A 21,954-nucleotide genomic window follows, 5' to 3' on the forward strand; every position below is an offset into this window, starting at 1 on the left:
TTAGTCAAATCGGCCCCAGGTAATCATATGCTTGAATAGAAGTTATGATCCATATTTGGTAGAAGTAGTTCTTTCTCGCAAAACTCTCGTTTCTAAGAAACGACAATGTATTTTTTTTTATCTTTTTGTTGTGAAGCAACATTGTAGTTATATATTAGCATACTCGATAATCATGCATTAATAGGTCGTAAGAATATAAAAGGACCGAAGTTGCAAAGATATAGTGATAATAAGAAATATAGATTGACATCCTTTAAGTTTAAATACATTATACATATTCCCTATTGCCCCTTAAAAAAATCTAATAAAATTCTTTACCCTTAAAAATAGTCAAAATTTGTGAGAAATATAGATGAATTTTTGGGTATATGACCAAAAAAACAGGCCCTAATAACACTTTTAATCCTCTCTAATCCCATAAAGGGTATAAACACCATAATGTTAAATTTCGTAACATTTTGATTGATACAAGTGTCGCCCTAGGGCACAGGATCTACCCTAGTCTGTTCTAAAGCAAGAGAAAACAGGATAATATGATTTTTAAGATCATCCCAAATGAGTGGTTAATCACGAAATAATATATCCTGGTCAGAACAACTTATTCATAGTAAGCAGAGGATCTAAATGTCTGGTGGTATAAGATTTTTGAGATAGGTAATTGGCCTAGAATCCGGACAATAGATCACATTCTGGGGTCATGGGCTAAAATCCGATGCATAAATGTAATGTGACATAAACATGCCTACAAGAAATTGACAACAGTGACAGGTCCAAGGAAAAGTCTGGTAATAAGTTTCCTAACAGTGACGACCTTTCTCAGCGACGTACCCACTCGGTAATATGGTATTACTTGTTCTAGAATTATACGATATGGTATGGATGTGCACATGTAGGTGGAGGTTCCTGCCTTCACCCTCAATTCATGGGCGGAGGAGGGCCTAACCCTGCGCTCAAACCGCCGAATAATTACCTCATCAAGGTCAAAAGGCCTGTTTGTTGCAGCAAGAACAAGGATCCTTTCACCCGGTTTTGTCATGACATAGACGATTGGCCTTACAAGGAATTCTATATTACAGCTGACTTGGTTTTTCAAGACACAAAATGGAACTCCTCCTATGAGAGCACTTCTTCATACAGGGAGACAGGTTGACTCAACCTCTTCTGAAACTATTGCCAAATGGATTAATATGTCTCATTCAGTCACAATTTGAGTAGTACCTTGTTTGTATATACTGTGAGGGGTGATCGATCACAAAAGCACATCTCTTTTTCAGTCATAATAAAATGATACTAAATCAGTTTAACATTAGAAAACACTTTTAACACCAAATAAGAGTTCGATTGTAATTCACCTAAACGCAGTAGTACTACAAGTAGTAGTAGTAGTAGTAGTAAGTTCACCACCGTTAAAACAACATGGTCCATCTTCTTCCTCAAAGATAGAAAGCAGCAGACCTCTTCTTAGACCCATCTCTTCCCATTTTGCTTATCATCCTATCCTTAGACCCACATCCTCCTCTTTCCATTTTGCTTATCATCAAACCCCCCATATTATGAGTTTTAACATGAAGACTAAAGATGAAGTTAGTAAAGCGAAGGCAAACTTCACTACCCTTGTCATAGCAATTTATCATGCCTACCATTTCTTCCCAGATAACATCATAGTCGGCCTCCTCATTGTCATCAACAGCTAACTCGTATTCGTCAAGGATATACTCATGTGGTAGGTCTCTAAGCAAACTACATATGTATCTATCATTTGGTGTACCCCATCGCTCGTCATTCAGTACCTCTTCAGTTTTTTCCTCCATCTGTTGAACAATAATAATAATAATAAATCTTAAGATTAAGATCCAAACATAGAAATAATAATAATCTAGTAGTAGTAGTAGTAGTAGTATATGTATGGGGTAGAGAGAGAGAGAGAGAGTCTTAGAGAGTTGTTTACTACTTACTTACCTTGTATAATTTCAAGAGACGAATATCAAACTCACGCCCCATAGATTTCTCACGATGAGCCAAGAGGAGAGCCCTACGTTCTTCACACAACAAACCAGCCAATTCCTTTTTGTTGAAAAAAGAAAGAGGTAATTAGTAGTAAATTATGCATAGATAGATAATTCCCTTAAGTAAAATTGATTGATTAATAAATAATAATAATTTAGTAGTACTAGCTAGCTAGCTAGTTAGTACCATCAACTGGTTATATTCACGAACGAAATCTTCGAGGAATAGTTGTGTAATTTCACTCGGAAGATTGAACTTGAGATTGATAGCATGCACCTTGTTGTATACATCATCTAGACGAGCATCCACCTTGTTGAATACAACATCTACATTTTCCATCTTCTGTTCATAATCCAACTCCTTCCACTTATTAAAACAATTAGAAAGATCTTCCCTGAAACAACAACAACAACAACATTGAAACAATAAGAATGTTATAAAGAGCAACAACAACAACATCATAGCTAGGGTTTAGAAAACCTAATGGATAATAAAAAGATAAGATAAAATCGATATATATATATCTATTATACAAAACAGATCCTAGTGACTAGGATATATGACTAGGACATAATAACTGTTCGTAGATGATGACTAGGACATCCACGTGGACATCTATATTACAAATCTTGCCGTTCAAGTTTATCCATCCACCGTTACCTTAACTTAGATATTCCTCCCTTTAACGACCCTTCGTTTCTACCCGGCTAACCTTGAAGAGAAGGAAACACGTCTCTCTATCTCCCATCGTTCTCTTCTCTGACTAAACCTCTTCATTTTACCTAATTTCGTCAGGTTTGTTCTTACTTGATTTTATGTTTGATATTTCAATTTGTCAAACGATTAGAACCAAAAGGCATTAAGGTGTTGTGTTGTTTTGTTTACATGAAATCAATCTATACAAATGACATTTTAAATGGAAAAAGTTCCCAGCTTGGTGTAAAGATAGATGTTGAAGATTGTTTGAAGGAGTATAAGGTGAATAAAGATATTGGCTTTACGAGTGAAGAAGTAGAAAAAAAGCGACAAATTTATGGTGCAAATGTTGTGGATGACTGATTAAATGACCGATGAAGGTAAGATGGCTAATGTTGTGGATGATATGGATGAAGATTTCTGTAGTACAGTTTGTGATGTTGAAGAAGCAGAAGTTGATGACTCTGATATGGTTGGTATTTATGATCATTTTACTCTCTTCTTTCCCCTTTTATTTGTATTTGAATTGGTTTTGAGGGTCTGAATATTGATGGGTTTTGATTTGATTTCGATCATTTTAAGCTAAATCTGATAACATATTATTAACATTTAGGTAAAGCTATGGAATTGATTGGTAACAAAATGTTTGATTTGGTGGTAATTTGTGTCTTGGTTGTGATTTTAATTTCTTTAGCAGTTGACAAGGGAGGAGTGGTAAAGATATCTAGGAAATCCCATGGGATATATTCACAAGGTTTGATACTAACCCACAGATTCTACACTATTTTTTTAATGATATACATGTCTGTAGTTGGTGTTTCATATGGATTAGGTAGGATTAGATTCTTCTACGTGGGTTTATTTTTTGCTATCTAGAAGTTAAATTAGCACTTGTATTCAATGGTTGATTTATTAGTTTTTTTTTGGTGGTTTTAACAGGAGTGTAAGCAAATGGAAAAGGGAGGTAACTATTACGCGTTTCAGCACAATACAAGATTGGTGAAGCCCACAATTCTTCATTTCCAGGTTGATATACACATAATCTACAAAACAATTAAACATTTAAATTTTTCGTTCCTTATTTTCGGTATCAAGTATATTTAGTACTATCGTTTGATTAGTTAAGCTGGTACCATTTTCTGTAGACATTCTACTGTGCAGGTAGATCTCATAAGATGTTTCAGTATACTTGAATTCTGACCTTTATGTGTTGTTGTTTGTCATCTGTGTCTTTTACCTATTTGGCTACTGTTGACCTTTATATGTTGTTATCTAAATAACATGTATACTTTAGCACACCCTCATGTTTATCTGAATCTATTTATCTTCGCTGTCAACTTTTATTGGGATTCGTTTCCCCGTTATATCCTATGCAGTACGACTCGGCCGAGTTTTAACCAAGTTTTAACCTGGTGCTACATCTTGATTCTTGAGGATACTGTGGATGATGATGTTACTTTTTCTATACATATAACTTAAAGCATGTAGTTCTTTCTCAATGATGCATTATGACATAAAAAGATTCGGTTGCATATGCTTATGTTGTACTGAGCTGGAGGTTTTTCTTTCTTTGTCACTGCAGTTGAGGAACTTGGTGTGGGCTACCTCAAAACATGATGTTTATCTCATGTCCAACTACTCTTTTATTCACTGGTCCCCGTTATCTTGCAATTTGTCCGAGGTTGTGAACTTTTCAGGACATGTGGCACCTAGCGAGGTTACAATCTATGACTTTTCACTCTAGATTCTTATTGTTTATTAGGAGGATCACTAAATTATTAATTAAAAATTTAAACCTTATTTATCTTCAAAATTGTTAAATAATTTATATGCCTTCCATTATCATTGATTAGTGTGAATGCAACAAAAGATATATGGGAGATGGTTATCATTTTCTCTTTCTCCTGTCCTTTTCTTCAGATTGTTTCTTCATGTTGAACCACTGCGTGGCCACTATTGTCTATATTTGATGCTTCCAAAGCTGAAGGTTTTGTTGTTTGGTTATCTAGAAACACACAGGAAGCTTGTTAGAAGGTTTTACTCAAACTCAGATCAGTACCGTTGCAGTTAAGGACAAATTGTTGGTTGCAGGGGGTTTCCAGGGAGAACTTACTTGTAAGGTGAGTTCGGTCTTCAGTTTTCATTCACCCGACAAGTTTTTATAAAGTTCAGAGTTTTGGTTTATCTGAAGAAAATCTCCTAAATGTTTACATGTATGTTGTAGCGTTTGGATCGAAAGGGAGTTAGCTTTTGTACGGGAACAACATATGACGATAACTCAATCACCAATTCCATTGATATCTACAATGGCTTGAGGTATTTGTCAAAATTTGTTGTATTATATTATGTTTCTGTTGGAGGAAGATAGTTTAATCTGTAACTGTTTTTCAGTTGTGGACTTCAATTCATGGGATCCAATAAAGATTATGGTATTCGAATATTTGATGTGGAGAAATTTTAGCCTCTGAATTACTTCCGTTTCCCCTGTCCAGTAAATGTAAGTCTTATCGAAATAGTCTTCTCATTTTAAGTGGTAGTCAAATATCATACATACCCCATGAACAGTGCACCTAACCATGTAAATTTTTGTTGAGACGGCGGAGGTCTACAATTTCATTGTGTCAATTGGTAGCGGGAAGTTCTTAGCTTTTTTACGTATGTAGTGGTACCATTCCTTTTGTTATCATATAAAAGATTGAGACTTTACTAGGTAAGTTGACAATAGTGTCTGTCTGTTTCTCTCATTACTTGTATCTGGTAAGGTGTGGTCAGTTACTTCATATATTTGTGGACACCAAATAATAAAAACTTTCTAAGAGTATTTTGTAGGGTAAACTAACAATACTCAGTTGGAAAGGTTGGTATACATGTGGTATTTCATCCCTACTATCTAATAGTGCAGCTGTCAACGGTTTAACTTTATCGATATATGGAAGTTTAAGTGATTTTTAACTTCGGTCCAAACAAATTTGGACTCATATCAGAAGTTATAATTGTATAAATGAACGGAGATTATAAAATCACTATGCTATTGGGGGTTTCTTCATTTTTAGTTTGAAAAGCAAAAAACTGAACTTGATTTTTGTTTGTTCTGATTTAGGTATGGTGTATGAATAAGTAGAGAAGATATTTCATGGTCGTAATGGAGTTTTGTTCATTAATTCTTAGTATCTTTATAAGGTTGAAATGTGATTCCAGCCTCTTATATATGTTGCCTAATCTATGATAAGGTTGAAATGGTTTGTGGTTGATTAATTGGGATTTTATTTCTGTACACGATTTATCCTGCAGCTATCGGTGAGTGTGATTCCAGTGGTATGTAGGTTATTTGAATTTGCAGGCTAGGAGTTCTGTTGCTTCATGAGGCGATGAAATATTAGTTCTGTGAAGACCTAAAGCCTGTTGCGAGCAGGTATACTTTGCATATACGATCTCTACTTATTATTGTATATCTTGAACTTTAGTTTCTCTTACATGTCCATCGATATTTTTTGTAGCTTATAATGTTCTGTCAACAATGAAGATTAAAGAAATGTAACACCAGGGAATTTGAGGTGATTTAGCTGACTTCGAGTTTTGATTTTTATGTACAACATGATATGAATTAAAAATTCTAAAAAATTTGACTATGTTTATTCCAGCTAAACTCTCTACACTAATGTTATATTTTTCTGCATTTCATAAAGGGCATTCTCCCGCCAGTAGGGCGGGAGTTATGATAATTTGACAGCCACATAGACATGATTATTCAAATTTGATTAACTTCCAAAACCCTTCCTCTCACAAACTGGATGCCTCTTCAACCTTCCCGATCAGTTCCTCTCTGTTAGTCGATTCCATCTTTTGGACTTCCTCCCTCTCACAAACCCCTTACACTATTTTAACTCTACCACCTTCAACTTCATAAGTTTCTGAATTCGCACCTCTCCGCCTCTCTCTCCAAATTCGCTTCACCTCTTCCTTCACCAGGTATTATCATCACACAAAGGCAGAAACAACCTTTCTAGGGTTTGCTCTCTCTGCTTTCACTGGACTCCTATATAATGTTGACTTGATAATAATATCTTTATCTCATAGGATCTACTTTTGACTATGCTCTTAGGGTTCTTTGTCCTCTAATCGGTGTATTCATTGGACATTAGGCATCGCCGATTGATGTTGATTTTTCAAAATTGTAATGGGGAAGAAGAAGCGACACAGGTTGCAGCGTTTCTGCGTTTCATCTTCAGATACAATCTTCCAGGTAAGAGTTTTTAATTAGGATTTAGTTGTTGTTCATAACTTCATATACATCATATTTGACTGATGAATTCTATGTTTCTAGGATGTGAAGAACGAACTTGAAATCTATTGTAGGCAAGCATTTACTTTGTTTTAGGGTTGAATTCTAGGGTTTTATTCTATAGGTTTTTGAATGTTGATCTTTAACAAATGCAGGTCTGACTCCCATAATTTACACCCAATTACCTTCAAAACTTTCCAATGTCCCATTGCCTTCTATTATCACTCAGACGTAAATCTTCACCCTCTCTTAACGTTATAACAACACTGGCGAAGAAACCGAGATACATCGTTATTATCATCTAGAACAACATATATATTAACCACAACTTTCATAACCCTAGATTCTCTGACTTTTGAAGGTTATCAGCATCAACAAAGCATTACCATTTCCAAAATGGATAATATTGATTATTTTACTACTAATGGAGCATCGAACCCTAAAAACTACCATTTGCTCAATTATACGCCTTACTGTTGAGTCCATCTCTTACTATTTCACCTGCGTTAAGTTGATTTTAGACCTCTAAGATTTAAAACAAGGTGATGAGAATAAGTAGCCAAGGTTCTGCAACATCTCACGACAAAAATTGATTTGAACTTCTCTTACTAATGTTACTTCATCTTTGCTCTTTCATTTTCCCTAGATTTCACATTCCCGCTGTTTCCTGAGATATACGTTTCTGCACCGTTGTACTACTTTTTTACTTAACGCTAACATTTACTTTAGTTTCTATCTATTATCTTTAACCTTCTCATTAGAAATCTTTCTCACGCTGACGACCGAAATTTAAAATCTTTGAGATTGATTTTTTTTTCCCTTTTTTTTAGTATCAAAATTATTAGATATAGGTTCACTGTTTTATGATCTTGAAGGACAATCTGATATTCTGATGGTTCTGAGGACGTGGATCTCATAGATTGTAAAGGGATATAAATCATATTACTCGTTATTAAGTGAATTTTCTTTTCTCTAATATGCAGGGTTTTCGTTTCGGGTTTGCTTATAAATTTTGAACAACTTCTAGCTTCCCCCTATCTTTACCTAGGTAAGTAAATTTACTCTTCTGATGTTGTTGTTCGTATGTTTTTGGATTTTTAGTTGTTCAACTAACCATAATTGCAATACTTCTTTGTTTATGTTCTTTTGTTTATTTGTCGCATCCTATCTTACATCTCTGCCATTTTCCCCCATCTTTTCCCACTACCACAACAAACGCAATGACTGATTTTAGTAAAGCCAAAATCATGTGAGTATGTGATCGAACCCCCCTTTCAGGTACCATTTCTTGTTTGACATTCCCGTTATCGATGTTTATTTGCTTTGCTTCGTAATATCGAGTTGTATTTCGTTCTTAATAGAGGGTTTTGACTTTTGAGATAGAGCGCGAGATTAACTATCCATTTCCTACCCTCTTGTTAGACTTCCTTTTCTTTTGTATGTTACATTGAAGAATATTTTTTTTTTTCATTTCAATTTTATGATCCGGTGAGATTCACTTTGCCCATCTTGATAGTTGTTCGACTTTGGAGGTCTTCTCATGAAAGTTTTTCTTATTCATCAGTGAACTTCATAGCTCATGTTATAATGTATCATTGCAGCTTAACTTTGCCCATCTAGATAGTTGTTCGACTTTGGAGGTCTTCTTTTTCTCATGAAAGTTTCTCTTATTTCATAGCTCATGTTATAATGTATCATTGCAGCTTATTATTTTTATTCATTGTCTAATTTGAATTTTTTCACCTCTTTCACCGCAGGTACATGTTATCTTTCGGATACAACTCGATTCAAGTATCCGTATAGCTGAGCGTCTCGACTCTTTTTAAGTAACACAAAACTATCAACCTTAATTCTTAGTTCTGACGGCAAATCACTTAACTAACATTTTTGGTAGCTAAAAATAAATCATCCACACACCTCCTTCAGTGGAGTTCTCTTAGCAAGGAATTGTTTTAAGATGTATAGTACAATGAATTTTTTCTATTTAATATGTAATTAAGCTATATTGCTTCTTGGTGTGCCCTTATTAGTTTTAATCGAAACTAAAATTATGGGTTATCACACTTATTTATTTTATTTATCTTTGGTGTGCTCTCTAACCTAAAACTAAAGTATAATGTGTTTCGAACTTCCATTTTCAAAATATTTTACAATTTTGATTGTAAAACAGGTTTGTCTCCAATGTCAATCTTTATCGTTAAGCACAGGGTTTGTTCGGAACATAAATATATACCTTCCGCTGTTTATCAGAAGGTAAAAGTGTTCAGGAATAAAAAGGAGTTAGAAACCAACTTTAAATCTTACTTCTGTCAAATCCAAAATAATTAAGTTGGCCTTTTGAATTGTCCCCTCCTTCACATTCTTGCTTTGTTTCGTTTTCTTTGGTGTTGGTTTGGATCTTTACTCCAAAATTTTTCCCATTACCCTATCATCACTATTAGTCATATGCAACTTAGTGGTTTGATACTCATTAGAAACTCTCACTTTGATAATTTTCCGAACTCTTAGTTTACCTTTATTTTTTTATTTTATTTCTTAGTTCTTTGGGTTTTACTTTCTGGTCTGTCTGCTTCACACATAAGTTTTCATATAACTCTTAATGTGGTGTTCTAATTCCTTAAGCAATTTTTTGTTTTTTTGTAGATAGCTATTGGAGATAATAATAAAAAGTTGCTAAAACATTGTCCAAAAATTACTCTCGACAAATGAATTCGGAATGCACTAAACGGTTGTATTTGCTCATCAGGATAATGTGTCCATCAAATATCAACTTGTCGCGAGCCACATGCTATATATCTAACAAACTATTTGGACTTATAACAACGACTACCCCAAACAAGACGAAGGTATAGGATTTGGAGATTTTACAAATTACCGAAGTGAAAAGGGAGCCGGAGTGGAAGAAATAGAGAATGTGCAGTACAAGAGAGAATGAGGTTTTGAAAAAAAAAAGAAAAAAAAAAGAGAGAATGAGGCGGGTAAAAAAGTTATGTCCCGCATTTAAGTCCACAAACCATAACAGTAAACCGAAAAATAGTGGGAGCTTTGGGGACCAAAACAATTTTTTTGAACAGTTTTTTTTTAACAGTAGTTGGACGTAATTAGAGGCCTACACAAAATTAATAATAATGTTCACATAGGAAGACGACTACGATCTCGTGATATTTGGCCTTTGATACATCATAGATGTGATAAGCTCGATAACTGCCCACTCAAACATTAACAACATCGGACCTATAGCCGAACAAATACAATGGCCTGAAGCCCAACAACTTTATTAATACCTACATAATCCCAATTCAAATAACCAAAGATTCCACCTTCTCTGAGATTCGAACGGGACCTCTAGAGAGTTCTGGAGTTTATGTCAACACCTTGGAACCACTTGGGCTACCAACTGTTGACACATGAGTATATTTATAGTTTCACTCCACCTTGCTTTTGATACGTCAAGGAAAATTTATCTTAGTTTTAGAGGCATCAGTGAAATAATTTGATTTATTTCTAAGTAATTTATCTAATTTGTTTTTTTTTTTTGTGAAATTTTTTATCTAATTTGTTCTTTCTAAGTTCTTCATTTTTACTAGCTTAAGTGAGCCATACTTTACATTTATGAAAGAAGTATTTTTGTTTTAAATTAAAATTATAGAGAGTTTTTTTAATTTATTGATTGTGCTAATCACAATCTACGCATAATTCTTTTGAATTTTATGCAAAAGCCAAAAATACGGAATGTTTAGTCAGAGTACAATTTTTTTATCTCATTTATTACCTAAACAACTTTCTTTTGACAAGATATATCATAGAAGATAAAATTTTTGTTAAAGTAGAACACTAATTGTTTTCAACTCATATATGATATAATCCGTTGTATCTATAGTTACGCACGAGGCGTTAAACAAGTAAAAATTGCACCAACCTCAATCTTATTACATCATTATTTCGTAAAAGGGCATTGCCCCCGCACGTAGTGCGGGGGTTATGCCTAGTATATATATATAGTTAGACCTCCTCCCAAGGTGATATGTGGTGCATTAAACATCATAAATAAAACTAACTAGAGAGCATCCTTGGTTGGTTAGTTGGTTGTGTTACTCATCAAATTTCAACAACTTCTCTTTATAATCAATCATATGCATCCAAATCCATTCCCTTAACAACAACAACAACAACAACAACTATACTACTATAACCTGATTCAACATGCATGTGAACAAAAATACTACTACTATAACATTAATTGAAACCCTAATTCATTGCCATCATCATCATCATCATAAGAAGCAGATTTATATATAGCCTAAGGAAAAAAAACAAAACTGAATTGTTGGACAAAGTAGTAGTAGTACTGTAGTAGTAGAAGAAGAAGAGAACCATAAATAAATAAATAAATACCTAAGAGACTTCAATCTTTCAATAATTGTTACTGATTCATCATCATCATCATCCTTGTTTTCTTCTCGTTTTTGCCTTTTAGGCTCAGAAGCGTTTTCCATCTTTCTTACTTTCTTTTAGGGTTAGAGATAAAGAGGTAGTAGTAATATTGTACTGTATTTTATATGGGCAGTGATTCATTGAGCTCGAGCTCTCAAGCTCCTTACCGTAGATATGAAAGAAGAATTTGGGAAGTTGACAGCTAGCATTACAAAGGTTGGTCCAGGAAATAATAAAAGTAATGAATAAGCCTTGTAAATCAGTTTATTTACGATCAATGCCATTAACATTAACTCACGGTCACAAAGTCACAATAAACGTTTCCCTCCTTCCATCTCACTTCTAATTCCCTTCAACAAAGAAAGAAAAAAAATAAAATCTCACTTCTAGTTCCACAAATTCCCAAAGTCATTTATAACTATGTTTTTTTCCTTACCAAAAAAAGAAATTATTAGTTTTTCTTTGCATCGAAAATTATTAGTTTTTCTTCTCTTATCCATATTTTTCTAATTTACTAAAAATATTTGTCGAAAAATTAAAATTAATAAATCACAACAATTTGATACAAAACTCGTAAATTGTAAGAAAGAAAAGTAATTTTTCATTTGTTTTTCTGTTTTACGTTCAAATTTGTTTCCAAGTGTAATCAATTTCATAGTAACCTCTTGATATTTGTTGTTATTTCTATTAATTTAACTCGTATACATTCAAAAGATACAAATGAAAATTAAAAATATGAATTGAACGAAAAGTTAAAACGAAATTTTGTTGACGGACCAAATATAGAGAGGAAAACTATAAGGCCCAAAATTCGGGTCAAAATAGCAAATGAAGCCCAACCCGGAATAATAATGCAAAAAAAACCCAAAATTTGAAATTACAAAACATTTATGAAAATTTCTGAACAAAACACAATTTGCTCTCAACAATTTTGTATTTGCTCTCAACAATTTTGTAAATGTATGAACAAATTTGTTTTTGTTCACACATAATTATATATGTTGTCACAGTTTCAAAAGTGTTGTAATAGTTTCAAAAGTGTTGCCAACAGTTTAAAAATTGGGTTTTTTTTACATTATTATACTCGAGTGGGTTTTTTTTTCGTATTTGGGCCCAAATCTTGGGCTTTTCTTACATAGTTTCTCAAATATATTGTTGTGGACGGTAGAAAATCACACAATTAATAGATCGTCGATTGGTGGGTCACCGACAACTTGGGCTCTAGACCTCGAGAAGGATGAAGTTCTGGTTGGACCTGTAGACAGACAAAAATGAGTAAAACCGTGAAGTCTTGGGGACACCGGGATGGTGTCTTGCCAAGGACACTCCGACGGTCAAGTCAGCAAGCTATAAAAGATAAATCTTAATCGATTGAATGCTGAGGGTGTTACACGTGTTGTATCGTCGGAGGGTGGCTAGACTCGTAGAGTGGCCGGAGCTTCGACTCTACGGGATAGTTGGTCGGATTGATCTCTTGGAGCAGGTCGAGAGGTCGTCTCGATCGGAGATTCTGGATAATGGAGAAGTAGGATGTAACAAAGACTTTAGAAGGACTTCCAGAGCGATGGAGCTTGAAGATGTAATATCGTCGTCTAGAGTGATCCCCTGGAAGATTATCCCTCAAGACTTCTGGAATTCGAAGGTTGGTTATTGTCGTCTAGAGTACTGATCAGAAGATGATAAAGGAGAGAGAGAAGAGTCTTCAGTAGTTTTCTAGCTGGTCTTCGATGTCTTTGGAGTCTGAGTCTCCTTCTATTTATAGGCGACTGATGGACTCGTGGAGTCTGTTAGATCCGAGATAATTGGGGTCGAGAGTGACCTCAAACCCTAAGGTAGACTCGTTCTTGGCAGTCGATCTGTCAGCTGGAGTAACTCGATCGTACGATTACGCCGCCTCAACTTTAGGCACTTCGTAGTCTGAGATCGCCTAACGGTACTTAAGGCGACGTGGGGTTCTAGAGGGACTTCGTCAAATGGGTACGTGGCGAGGTCTCCGGAGTTGAGGTTGACTCGGTATGCGGCAGGCTCGGTTGAGGGCGACCAAGGGGTGCTTGGAGCATTGTAACTGTTGATGGGTTATTGTTCGTCTAGATGGACGTTCGCAAGGGCTCAGAGCCAGTTGGACCTCTAGTGGGTCGAGTAACACGTTGGAGAGTGTCCAACTAGTAGGCAAGTTGGTCCCAAGTGCAAAGAATACTGGGCCTAGGCGGCGTTTAGCCAAAGTGGGCCTAAGGCGATTTTTGGCCACTACAATTGTAAGACTGTGATTGTGATTTTATTATGTAGATTTTTGTCCACACTTTATCTCGAAATTTATGTACTAAATCCATTAAGGTGTGATGGATTTTCGGAAAAGGTCAAAATAAATTTCAAAATGATAATTGTGGGTTGTAATAATGGTAACTTTTTTTATGTTAATGGAACACTTAAATTCGTTAATGTAACAATTGACTAAAATGATCATTATACTATTTCTTCAACAAAGCATCAGAGGTAAAAGGGTCACGGGTCGTGAATTTATGTTTTCGAAGAAGAAGCAATAACGGTATCTGGTAAATAATATCAGTCAACTCTGTGCTAACAATCGCGGTAAGATGACAAGTCCAAAAGTTATCTTATCGATAATAGTGAAAATATTGATATTGGTCATATTGACCTTGATACAAAGCTACAAACTATGACGAACTCTCTAACTATGTATATTAGGTCGATATTTCAGTTACAAGAATTTATGTCAAAAGAATTTATGATTGCCTCGGTTGGACCAATAAAATGAAGTATCTAGGCTTCGTTCAAAAAATACCGGATTGGTGAAACATGCATGATTCCCATTATCTCGTAGCGGGGTTCCAGATACATAAACTGCTTGAATAGAAGTTACGATCCCTATCCGACCAAAATATTTTGTTCTCGTAAAGAAAGAACCCCTCTCCAATAAATAACATTGCAGTTATATTTTACTATATTAGCATACCCCGCAATAATGAATTAGTAGGTTGTAAGAAAACAAAATGACTGGAAGATGCAATGTGAGTGTGATAATAAGAAATAGAGTTATTTTCTTTTTGGCTACCTATTTTATGACCAGCTCCTTCTTGGTTCCATATTTTTCTTAAATTCAAATTTAACCCTCTATTTTCAAATGAATGTCATTACTACCCTTCCAAATTTCAAAATAAAAATATTTTTTAAAAATTATTTCCACCTCACAACCTCACCTCTATCTCTCTCCACCTCACCCCTCTCTCTCTCAACCTCATCTCTCTCTCTCTCCACCTCATCTCTCTCTCTCTCCACCTCACCTATCTCTTCTCGACCAAGGTCGTCGTCCGAAATTTTTTCCGGTCGACAACCTTGAAAGAAAAATTCTCATATCTCTCTCTCTCTCTCTAAATGCTCCGGCAAAGGGAGTTCTCTTCGTGGGAGGTCCGTTGAACCAGACCTTAGGTCTATCCGAACAGACCTTAAGATCTGTTGAACCAGAAACAGACCTCCGACGAAGGGAAACCCCTTCGCCGGAGTATTTGGAGAGAGAGAGAGATGAGAGTTTTTTTTTTTTTTTGAAGGTCGAAGTCCGGATAACTTTCCGGTCGGCGACCTTCGTCAGAGAAGAGATAGGTGAGGTGGAGAGAGAGAGATGAGGTGGAACGAAATTTTTTTTTTAAATATTTTTATTTTGAAATTAGGAAGGATATTTATGATATTTACTTGAAATAGGGAGCCAAATTTGAATTTATAAAAAATAAGGGGCCAAAAACAAACTGGTCATAAAGTATGAGGCCAAAAAAGAAATATCAGACATCCTATCAGTTTACATACATTATACATATTCCCCTATTGGGCCTTACAAAAATCTCATAAAATCCTCTGTCCTTTGAGATAGTAGAAAATTCAAAATTTGAGAGAAATGGTTCTCCATTCCCATTTGGAATGATATTTTTCATTATTTACCATGTCTGTGGATCGAATCAATCGTCCAAAAAAATAAACACAGAAAACTAATCACCATATGAGTCTCTTGCAGAGTTTAAAGCCGGATAAAAGAGTGCAAGTTGCGATAATAAAAAAAGTGATATACGACATAGTGGTTGATATAATGACTGCCTTCCGAAGTGATGAAGATGTATTAAGAAATTGTCGATCGATTGAGAAAACATAAATTGAAGATGATGAAATGAGGAGATATGCCACCAACTGTTCACAAAAATGATACCAAATTCAATATCTTAGAAGCTGGATTACTCAAAAGAAAAAAAAAACCACCATGAAATTCATCTCCAACTACAACAATAATCTGTCAAAAAAAAAACTACAACTATAATCCCACATCAGATAAACAAGACTTGGTCCTATGGTTTCGATATCACCTCAGCTCGAATGTTATTCTAACATAAATTGTCGAATCAGATGAAAACTCAAAATTCACGAAACCGACACAAAATTACCTGATCAAGAATGAAAGTTGAGTAGTCAGAAATGATATCTGAAATGAAACATCCTTTATATGCAATATCACATATGCTTTTGCATAGTTGATAAGCTGAGTAGAAAGAAACCAATATGTCTACAATAAAACAGTACCTGCACCCAACAACAACAAATCCCACAGTTTTTCAACCCTAAACTCAAATTTGCATCCTCACATATAATATGAAAATACGTATCAATAAAACTAGAAAGACGAAGAAAATTTCTACTTACACTAGTTCATGGGAATCAATAAAGGAAGAAGGTTCATTTATTTTCCTATGAGGTGATGGAGAAGCTAAAGAAATTGCAGCGACGAAGGAGAAAACGACAGCAAAGAAACGGAGGAATAAATTATAGACACCAAAGGTCGGTCCAGAGCTCAATGCTCCGGTTGAAGCTACGGAGAAGGAGAACGGCGACGGGGTGGGTAAGGGTTCTTGAATAGGAGGATAAGATATGATGGGTGAGTTTCTAGCCATTTGGTCACAACTCTTGCTTTCTTTCATGGAAAGCTATTTCTATCCTAAACATTTCAAGTCTTCTTCAACTACTCCCTTCTTGTTTATAAGGAAGTTTCTTAGTAGTTATAAACAACTTGGAATAGTATTAAGATTGAGTGTTAGTTTTTCTCTTATTACTTTTAGATTTGACTCCATATGTGAGTTTACTTGAGTCAACGACAGTCTTTTGTTTCTGTTTTGATCTTTAATATAAGTCAGATTCAGACGGAAAGAAAAAAAACACCCCCTAAGTTACCATGGGCGAGACATAGTTATTATATAAGTCCGATTCAGACAAAAAGAAAAAACACCCTTCTAAGTTACTATCGCCGAGACATGTCATACAAGTCAGATTCAGACGGAAAGAAAAAACACACCCTAAGTTACTAACAAGACATATATCCTCGTTGATGTTCGATGGCTTTTCAAAAGGAATTAAAGATAACAAGTACTGCTCTTAAGATAATATATTTTAGGAAGTTGTTAGGTGAAACATTTTCTTCAACTTTCACATGAAAACAAAGTTAACAATAGTCAAATACAACAATTTCCTTTAAAATAAAATGAGATATTGATGATGATGTGGAAGAAGAATCATGGCCAATTTTAAACAGCTCAAACCAATCTATGAAGTACATAATGGCAATTTAATAACTCGAAATTTTTTCAATTTATTTTAAACAATTTACATTTTTCAGCCTAAATACAAGGCTCTTTATCCATGAATACATGGTAGTAAGTACATAATAGGAATTCGAAGCTCATGTGTTTGGGAAAAAAGAAACCCCAGAATCACAAATTAGAGTAAATAAGAGTTTTGAAGTTGAAACATACAAAAAGGGGATGAAATTTATTTCAAACTAGGGTTCGGCAAGTTTTCTCCAATACCCATGAGCCATGACCAGTCGAGAGAGGAAAATGTTCTGTGTATATATGGATGAGATAGTGAGATACTTAAGATGGAGGATAGAATAATGTAGTTGAAACCATCAGGAATTTCTTCAGGTTATTCATGGCTCGCCTTGGTAACCCCATGGGTTTTTTATTGCCCAGTTCCATTGGTCTCGGCACATCTCCTCTATGCCATATTTCGCCCTGAAAATCGTTTATAACAATAGTAACATAAGAACCATCTAGCAATAAACTTTTGTACAAGAAATAAGATAATATTTCAAAGTTATCATAGGGTCATTTTCGGCAAACTATCGAGACAACTAGAAAGGATATTATATTCTGAAATAGATCCACTTCGAATTCTTGTAATAGTTGAAGTAAAAGACTTACTTCCAACCAAGTTCTTTCTCAGCTTTCTCAGTAGAGGCATAAACAGCAACGGCGTCACCAGGTCTTCGCGCGCACAGCTTGACCGGGATTTTCTAGAAATGAAGGAGAAGAAAATTCAGGCTTTGACAAAAAAGAAGGAATAAATGGAGCATGAAAAGTTAAAGCCCAAACATTTGGAATATATATTTACCTTCCCAGATGCTTTCTCGAAAGCAGAAACCATTTCAAGCACCGAGGTTCCTTGCCCAGTTCCTAAGTTGTAAGCAGTACAACCTAAAACAAAACATTCATTAAAACTTAAAACTCTTTTTTTTTTTCAGGATTGTTAAAACCCATAGTTTGGTTGGGGTAAAGGATTTACCTATATCTTCTGATGTAAATAGCTTCTTCAGAGCAGCTATATGACCATCAGCCAAATCTATAACATGGATGTAATCTCTAACCTGTTCATCACACAATTAACCCATTTGATCTTTCATTCGTTTCTATTGAATTATGCGATAATACATTTCCTATTTTCACAACCTAATTAAATGGAGAATGAAGAAAACTGTCAAAGCGATAGGTGTGAAGTTTGCTTTAATGGGGCGGTAACAGGTTTAAGCCTTACTTGTTGATATTTATGGATAGTCTTCTGCAGAACTATGCCCAGGCCTAGGGCTTAGTGCCTAGGCCCCATTCAAGAAAAAAAGTTGAAGAGATGGCAAGCAAGACAAAAAAAGAAAGAAAGATCACTTACCGCGCTTCCATCCTTTGTTGGATAATCATGACCATATACATTGAGTTCTGGCAATCTACCAACCGCTACTTGTTGAATGTAAGGCATAAGATTGTTTGGAATACCCTTAGGGTCTTCACCGAGGTTACCACTTTCATGAGCACCAACAGGATTGAAGTATCTAAGTAATATAATTTTCCATTCTGGTTCTGCCTTTTGAATGTCTCGAGCAATTTCTTCAAGGAAAAGCTAAAAGACCAATGGAATTCAAAAAACATTTAGAAACTTGAACATAGAATAATAAATACAAAAAAAACGCAGGTCAGTTTCACGAAGCTTTAAGTCATGATTGGGAATTCATTGTTCTTGGAACAAGATATGATTTTATTTTTTCCCTGAAAAGGCAGGATTATTGGAAGGGCCTAAAAGACAACAAATGAATATTCACAAGGAGAACTCAGATCTGATCTAGTTCCTAGGAACCGAATTCCAATCACAAACTATAAACGCCATTACATATTGAAATGAAATAAATGCTAGAAAATGTTGAGTCGATCATACCTTAGTACGACCATACGGATTCAAAGCAACTAAGCTGAAGTCCTCAACACATGGGATTTTCTCAGGTTGGCCATAAACAGTTGCAGACGATGAGAACACCATCTACATTATACGAAGAAAAACACAAGAACAAAATCAATATTATATGGTTCTTAATTAACATGACACATATGGAAAAGAGTAATATTTAGAAACGAAACAATCTATGTCTGGGAATAGTTCGAAATGGGAAAAAGGTAACTAAGAATATAATATCTAGTTCCCTCCACTCATTGCCAATTGGTTTTGAGTTTGATGACCACAAACTTAACTTGGTATCAAAGCCAGTGTATCAAGAATGGGTCAAAACTTAGTAACCTTAGCATTATCCCACATCGCCAAGGTATTAGAATTTGCAAAGTCAAATAGGCCCTGGGACAATGCCATGTGAGATAATCGCCAGGGCTGGAGTCATCCGGCACTCCCACAACCTATACATGACAGGCCCAAAGGCCTTAAAATATAACATCTAGGTCATGTCCACTCATCCCTAATTGATTTTGAGTTGGCGGTCACAAACTTAACACTAAGCATCCATCTTTTGATGCTAAATGAAAAAACAAGATAGCGAAAAATGCACACCTTTTTACAGTCATATTTAGCCATAACTTCGTATAGATTAATAGTTCCAACTAAGTTATTATCGAAGTATCGTCGAGGATTAGCAACACTCTCTCCAACAGCTTTTAAACCAGCAAAATGAATCACAGCATCAAATCTGTCTCATTTTTCAACAAACCCAAGTTTCCAAAATTACTACTAACTCATTTCAAAACCCTAGAAATGTCATCAAAAAAAAAATTTAAAACAAAAAAATTACCTAGTTTGGGAGAAAAGTTTCTCAAGATCATCTTTTTTCCTAATATCACCCTGAAATGAAATCAATTTAACAATCAATCAAAACCCTAAACCTCCCAAAAAAAAAGGAAAACTTGTAATGTTAGAAAGAGAAAAGTACCAGATGGAATTGAAGTTTGTTAGACAAATCAGGACCAACTAAATCACGAACCCTATCAATAGCTTCTTGTACAGAATTATCAAGGTTGTCAATAATTGAAACATTAAAACCCTCGTTAAGAAGTTGAATAACAGTATGAGTACCAATAAACCCAGCACCACCAGTAACAAGAATAGTCTGATTAGCTGCAAAAGCCATTAAAAATTGAAACTTGAAAAACAGAGAGAAAAGGGTAATCAAGAAAGGGGGGAAAAGGATAATAGAAGAATTAATAATCAGGGTTTTGTTGAATTGGGAGGAATCAAAAGAGGGAGGGTATTTATAGATAGGGTTTGTTTGTGATCAAAGATTTAGCAAATCAAGAAAGGGGAAAATGGATAAGCATGATCTTGAAACAAGTGAGTTATTGTTGTGTCTGTTGGAAATGAGTAGATAGATAGAAGAAGAGAATGAATGATTATCTTTTAGAATCAATCATATCATATTTACCCAAAATTCCCGCGCATTTTACTGCGTTTATCGTTTATCCATTTAACTGTAACTATATTTAGTCATCATTTTGATAATAATTTTTGAGTTTATAACCCAAAAAACGGGTCCTAATAGGAGATATAGTCCTCTATAATCCTATAAAGGGTTTTAAAACCAAAATAATAATATAAATGGATATCTAGTCCATTTGGTCTCATCTAGAGAGAAAACACAAATCTCTAGATTACCAAATAAATCATAATTCCTAATCTAACCTTCCTCATATATTATAACTGATTTATCTTCAAAATCCATAAATATCTTCTTCCATTTTTATCTCCCACATTCTCTCTCCAATCACGTTTCTAAACAAAGTAAGGTTAGCTTCATTATTTTTAGTAACCGAACCTCTTTATTCTCTCTCTCTAAATCCGATTCACATAACAAAACCTCCATTAAACTCAGAAAGCTTGTTTCATCTTCATTAGAGCAGCTGTAAACACCTCCATTAAATCAGATTTAATATTGCTTTTCAGGTAATGTTAAAGATTTTGGTTTCTTCTTTTCTGTTTAATGTTTTTATTTCTTATCTTTTAAACTCGAAGCTAGTTGTTAAACCTCCATTAATCTCAGAACTTTTCTTTCATCTTCATTAGATTGCTCCAAAATCATTCATCTTTTATAAAGTTTAAGATTTTCAGTTTTGTATTAACACCATTGTTAAGATCTAATGATGATTCTTTTTTTCCATTATCAGATTACGATGCTCTATTATTGAACATATTACATTTGTGATCCAACTACATAAGATCTGTTTCCATCTTAACTACCTTCGAATGGAAGATTTATATTTTCTCTCTCTAAAACTTTCATAACTCTTTAAGATCTTTGATGTTTATTTCTTATTTAATGATGTGTTCAATGTTAGTATGTTATTTCTCCTTCCAATGTTCATTGTATATTTCTTCAGATCTACGTTTATTCCTCTTTTTTTTATTTTTTTTTTGCAGATCAGTTATTCCTTTAACAGAATATAAAGTACAGTTACTTTACGATAAATTACCAAACTTTCTGATGCAATTTGCATACATTTCACATAAGATGATGTGTTAATGAACAAAGGTGCGTAAAGTATGAAAAATTATCCAACATTACACGTCCTTTTTTTACCAGAACAGTGGTCATGGCAAGCATATAAAACTTCTCTTAACCTAATAAACAATTGTACTTTTCCATACATTATACATAACTTATTGATCTGTTCCTGTTATTTATGATCCATCTCATTTGTTTTTTATTAAATGTTTCATTATTAATGTATGTAAATTTGATTATAAATTTTTTTAACTAATATATATGTTTTTTTTTTCTTGTAGTAAACCAGCACTGATGGAATTTCTTACAGAATCATCACATAAACTATAGAAGTATAAATTACTATGAAGAAGATTGTTTCTATGATCCTGTTTGGACAACGGAGTCTTACGTGAAGACTTACAAGGAACATATAAACCTTGCCCCTAACTTCGATGAA

The 21,954-nt window shown here is 34.5% G+C and overlaps 4 protein-coding genes across 19 annotated transcripts; 1 reads left to right on the forward strand and 3 right to left on the reverse strand.

The window, feature by feature from the left end:
* Positions 1-1,357: 1,357 nt before the first annotated feature.
* Positions 1,358-11,547, reverse strand: LOC147535295 (uncharacterized). The gene is made up of 4 exons (XM_086651184.1): positions 11,381-11,547; positions 2,194-2,401; positions 1,960-2,064; positions 1,358-1,811 (listed from the first exon to the last, which is right to left on the reverse strand). The coding sequence occupies exons 1-4, from the start codon at positions 11,479-11,481 to the stop codon at positions 1,434-1,436; spliced, it is 792 nt and encodes a 263-aa protein (XP_086507310.1). The 5' UTR covers positions 11,482-11,547; the 3' UTR covers positions 1,358-1,433.
* Positions 2,679-9,065, forward strand: LOC147535296 (uncharacterized). 16 transcript variants are annotated; one of them, XM_086650756.1, is made up of 12 exons: positions 2,679-3,175; positions 3,398-3,457; positions 3,643-3,729; positions 4,286-4,420; positions 4,713-4,823; positions 4,928-5,019; positions 5,095-5,200; positions 5,804-5,883; positions 5,995-6,115; positions 6,201-6,257; positions 6,846-6,946; positions 7,969-9,065. In XM_086650756.1, exons 2-7 carry the CDS (start codon positions 3,440-3,442, stop codon positions 5,162-5,164), a joined length of 513 nt encoding a protein of 170 aa, XP_086506882.1. In that variant the 5' UTR covers positions 2,679-3,175; positions 3,398-3,439; the 3' UTR covers positions 5,165-5,200; positions 5,804-5,883; positions 5,995-6,115; positions 6,201-6,257; positions 6,846-6,946; positions 7,969-9,065. The 16 variants fall into 16 exon arrangements, with proteins under 16 accessions (XP_086506882.1, XP_086506884.1, XP_086506887.1 ...); XM_086650751.1 differs by having other exon boundaries at positions 2,693-2,802; positions 2,934-3,175; positions 5,095-6,115; positions 7,969-8,625; positions 8,743-9,065; XM_086650758.1 differs by having other exon boundaries at positions 5,095-6,115; positions 7,969-8,263; positions 8,743-9,065.
* A 3,769-nt stretch (positions 11,548-15,316) lies between the features above and the next one.
* On the reverse strand, positions 15,317-16,447 carry LOC147535297 (CASP-like protein 4A4). The gene is made up of 3 exons (XM_086646596.1): positions 16,121-16,447; positions 15,865-16,000; positions 15,317-15,613 (listed from the first exon to the last, which is right to left on the reverse strand). Exons 1-3 carry the CDS (start codon positions 16,393-16,395, stop codon positions 15,422-15,424), a joined length of 603 nt encoding a protein of 200 aa, XP_086502722.1. The 5' UTR covers positions 16,396-16,447; the 3' UTR covers positions 15,317-15,421.
* Positions 16,448-17,035: 588 nt separating this feature from the next.
* Positions 17,036-20,530, reverse strand: LOC147535298 (bifunctional UDP-glucose 4-epimerase and UDP-xylose 4-epimerase 1). Its single transcript, XM_086646595.1, has 9 exons — positions 19,950-20,530; positions 19,812-19,861; positions 19,574-19,709; positions 18,953-19,054; positions 18,413-18,640; positions 18,035-18,116; positions 17,864-17,946; positions 17,674-17,765; positions 17,036-17,484 (listed from the first exon to the last, which is right to left on the reverse strand). Exons 1-9 carry the CDS (start codon positions 20,145-20,147, stop codon positions 17,400-17,402), a joined length of 1,056 nt encoding a protein of 351 aa, XP_086502721.1. The 5' UTR covers positions 20,148-20,530; the 3' UTR covers positions 17,036-17,399.
* Between the last annotated feature and the right edge of the window lie 1,424 nt (positions 20,531-21,954).

The sequence above is a fragment of the Eschscholzia californica genome, unplaced genomic scaffold (genome assembly GCF_041429995.1).
Source record: "Eschscholzia californica isolate CP2 unplaced genomic scaffold, dmEscCali1.0.p SCAF_6, whole genome shotgun sequence".
NCBI lineage: Eukaryota > Viridiplantae > Streptophyta > Magnoliopsida > Ranunculales > Papaveraceae > Eschscholzia > Eschscholzia californica.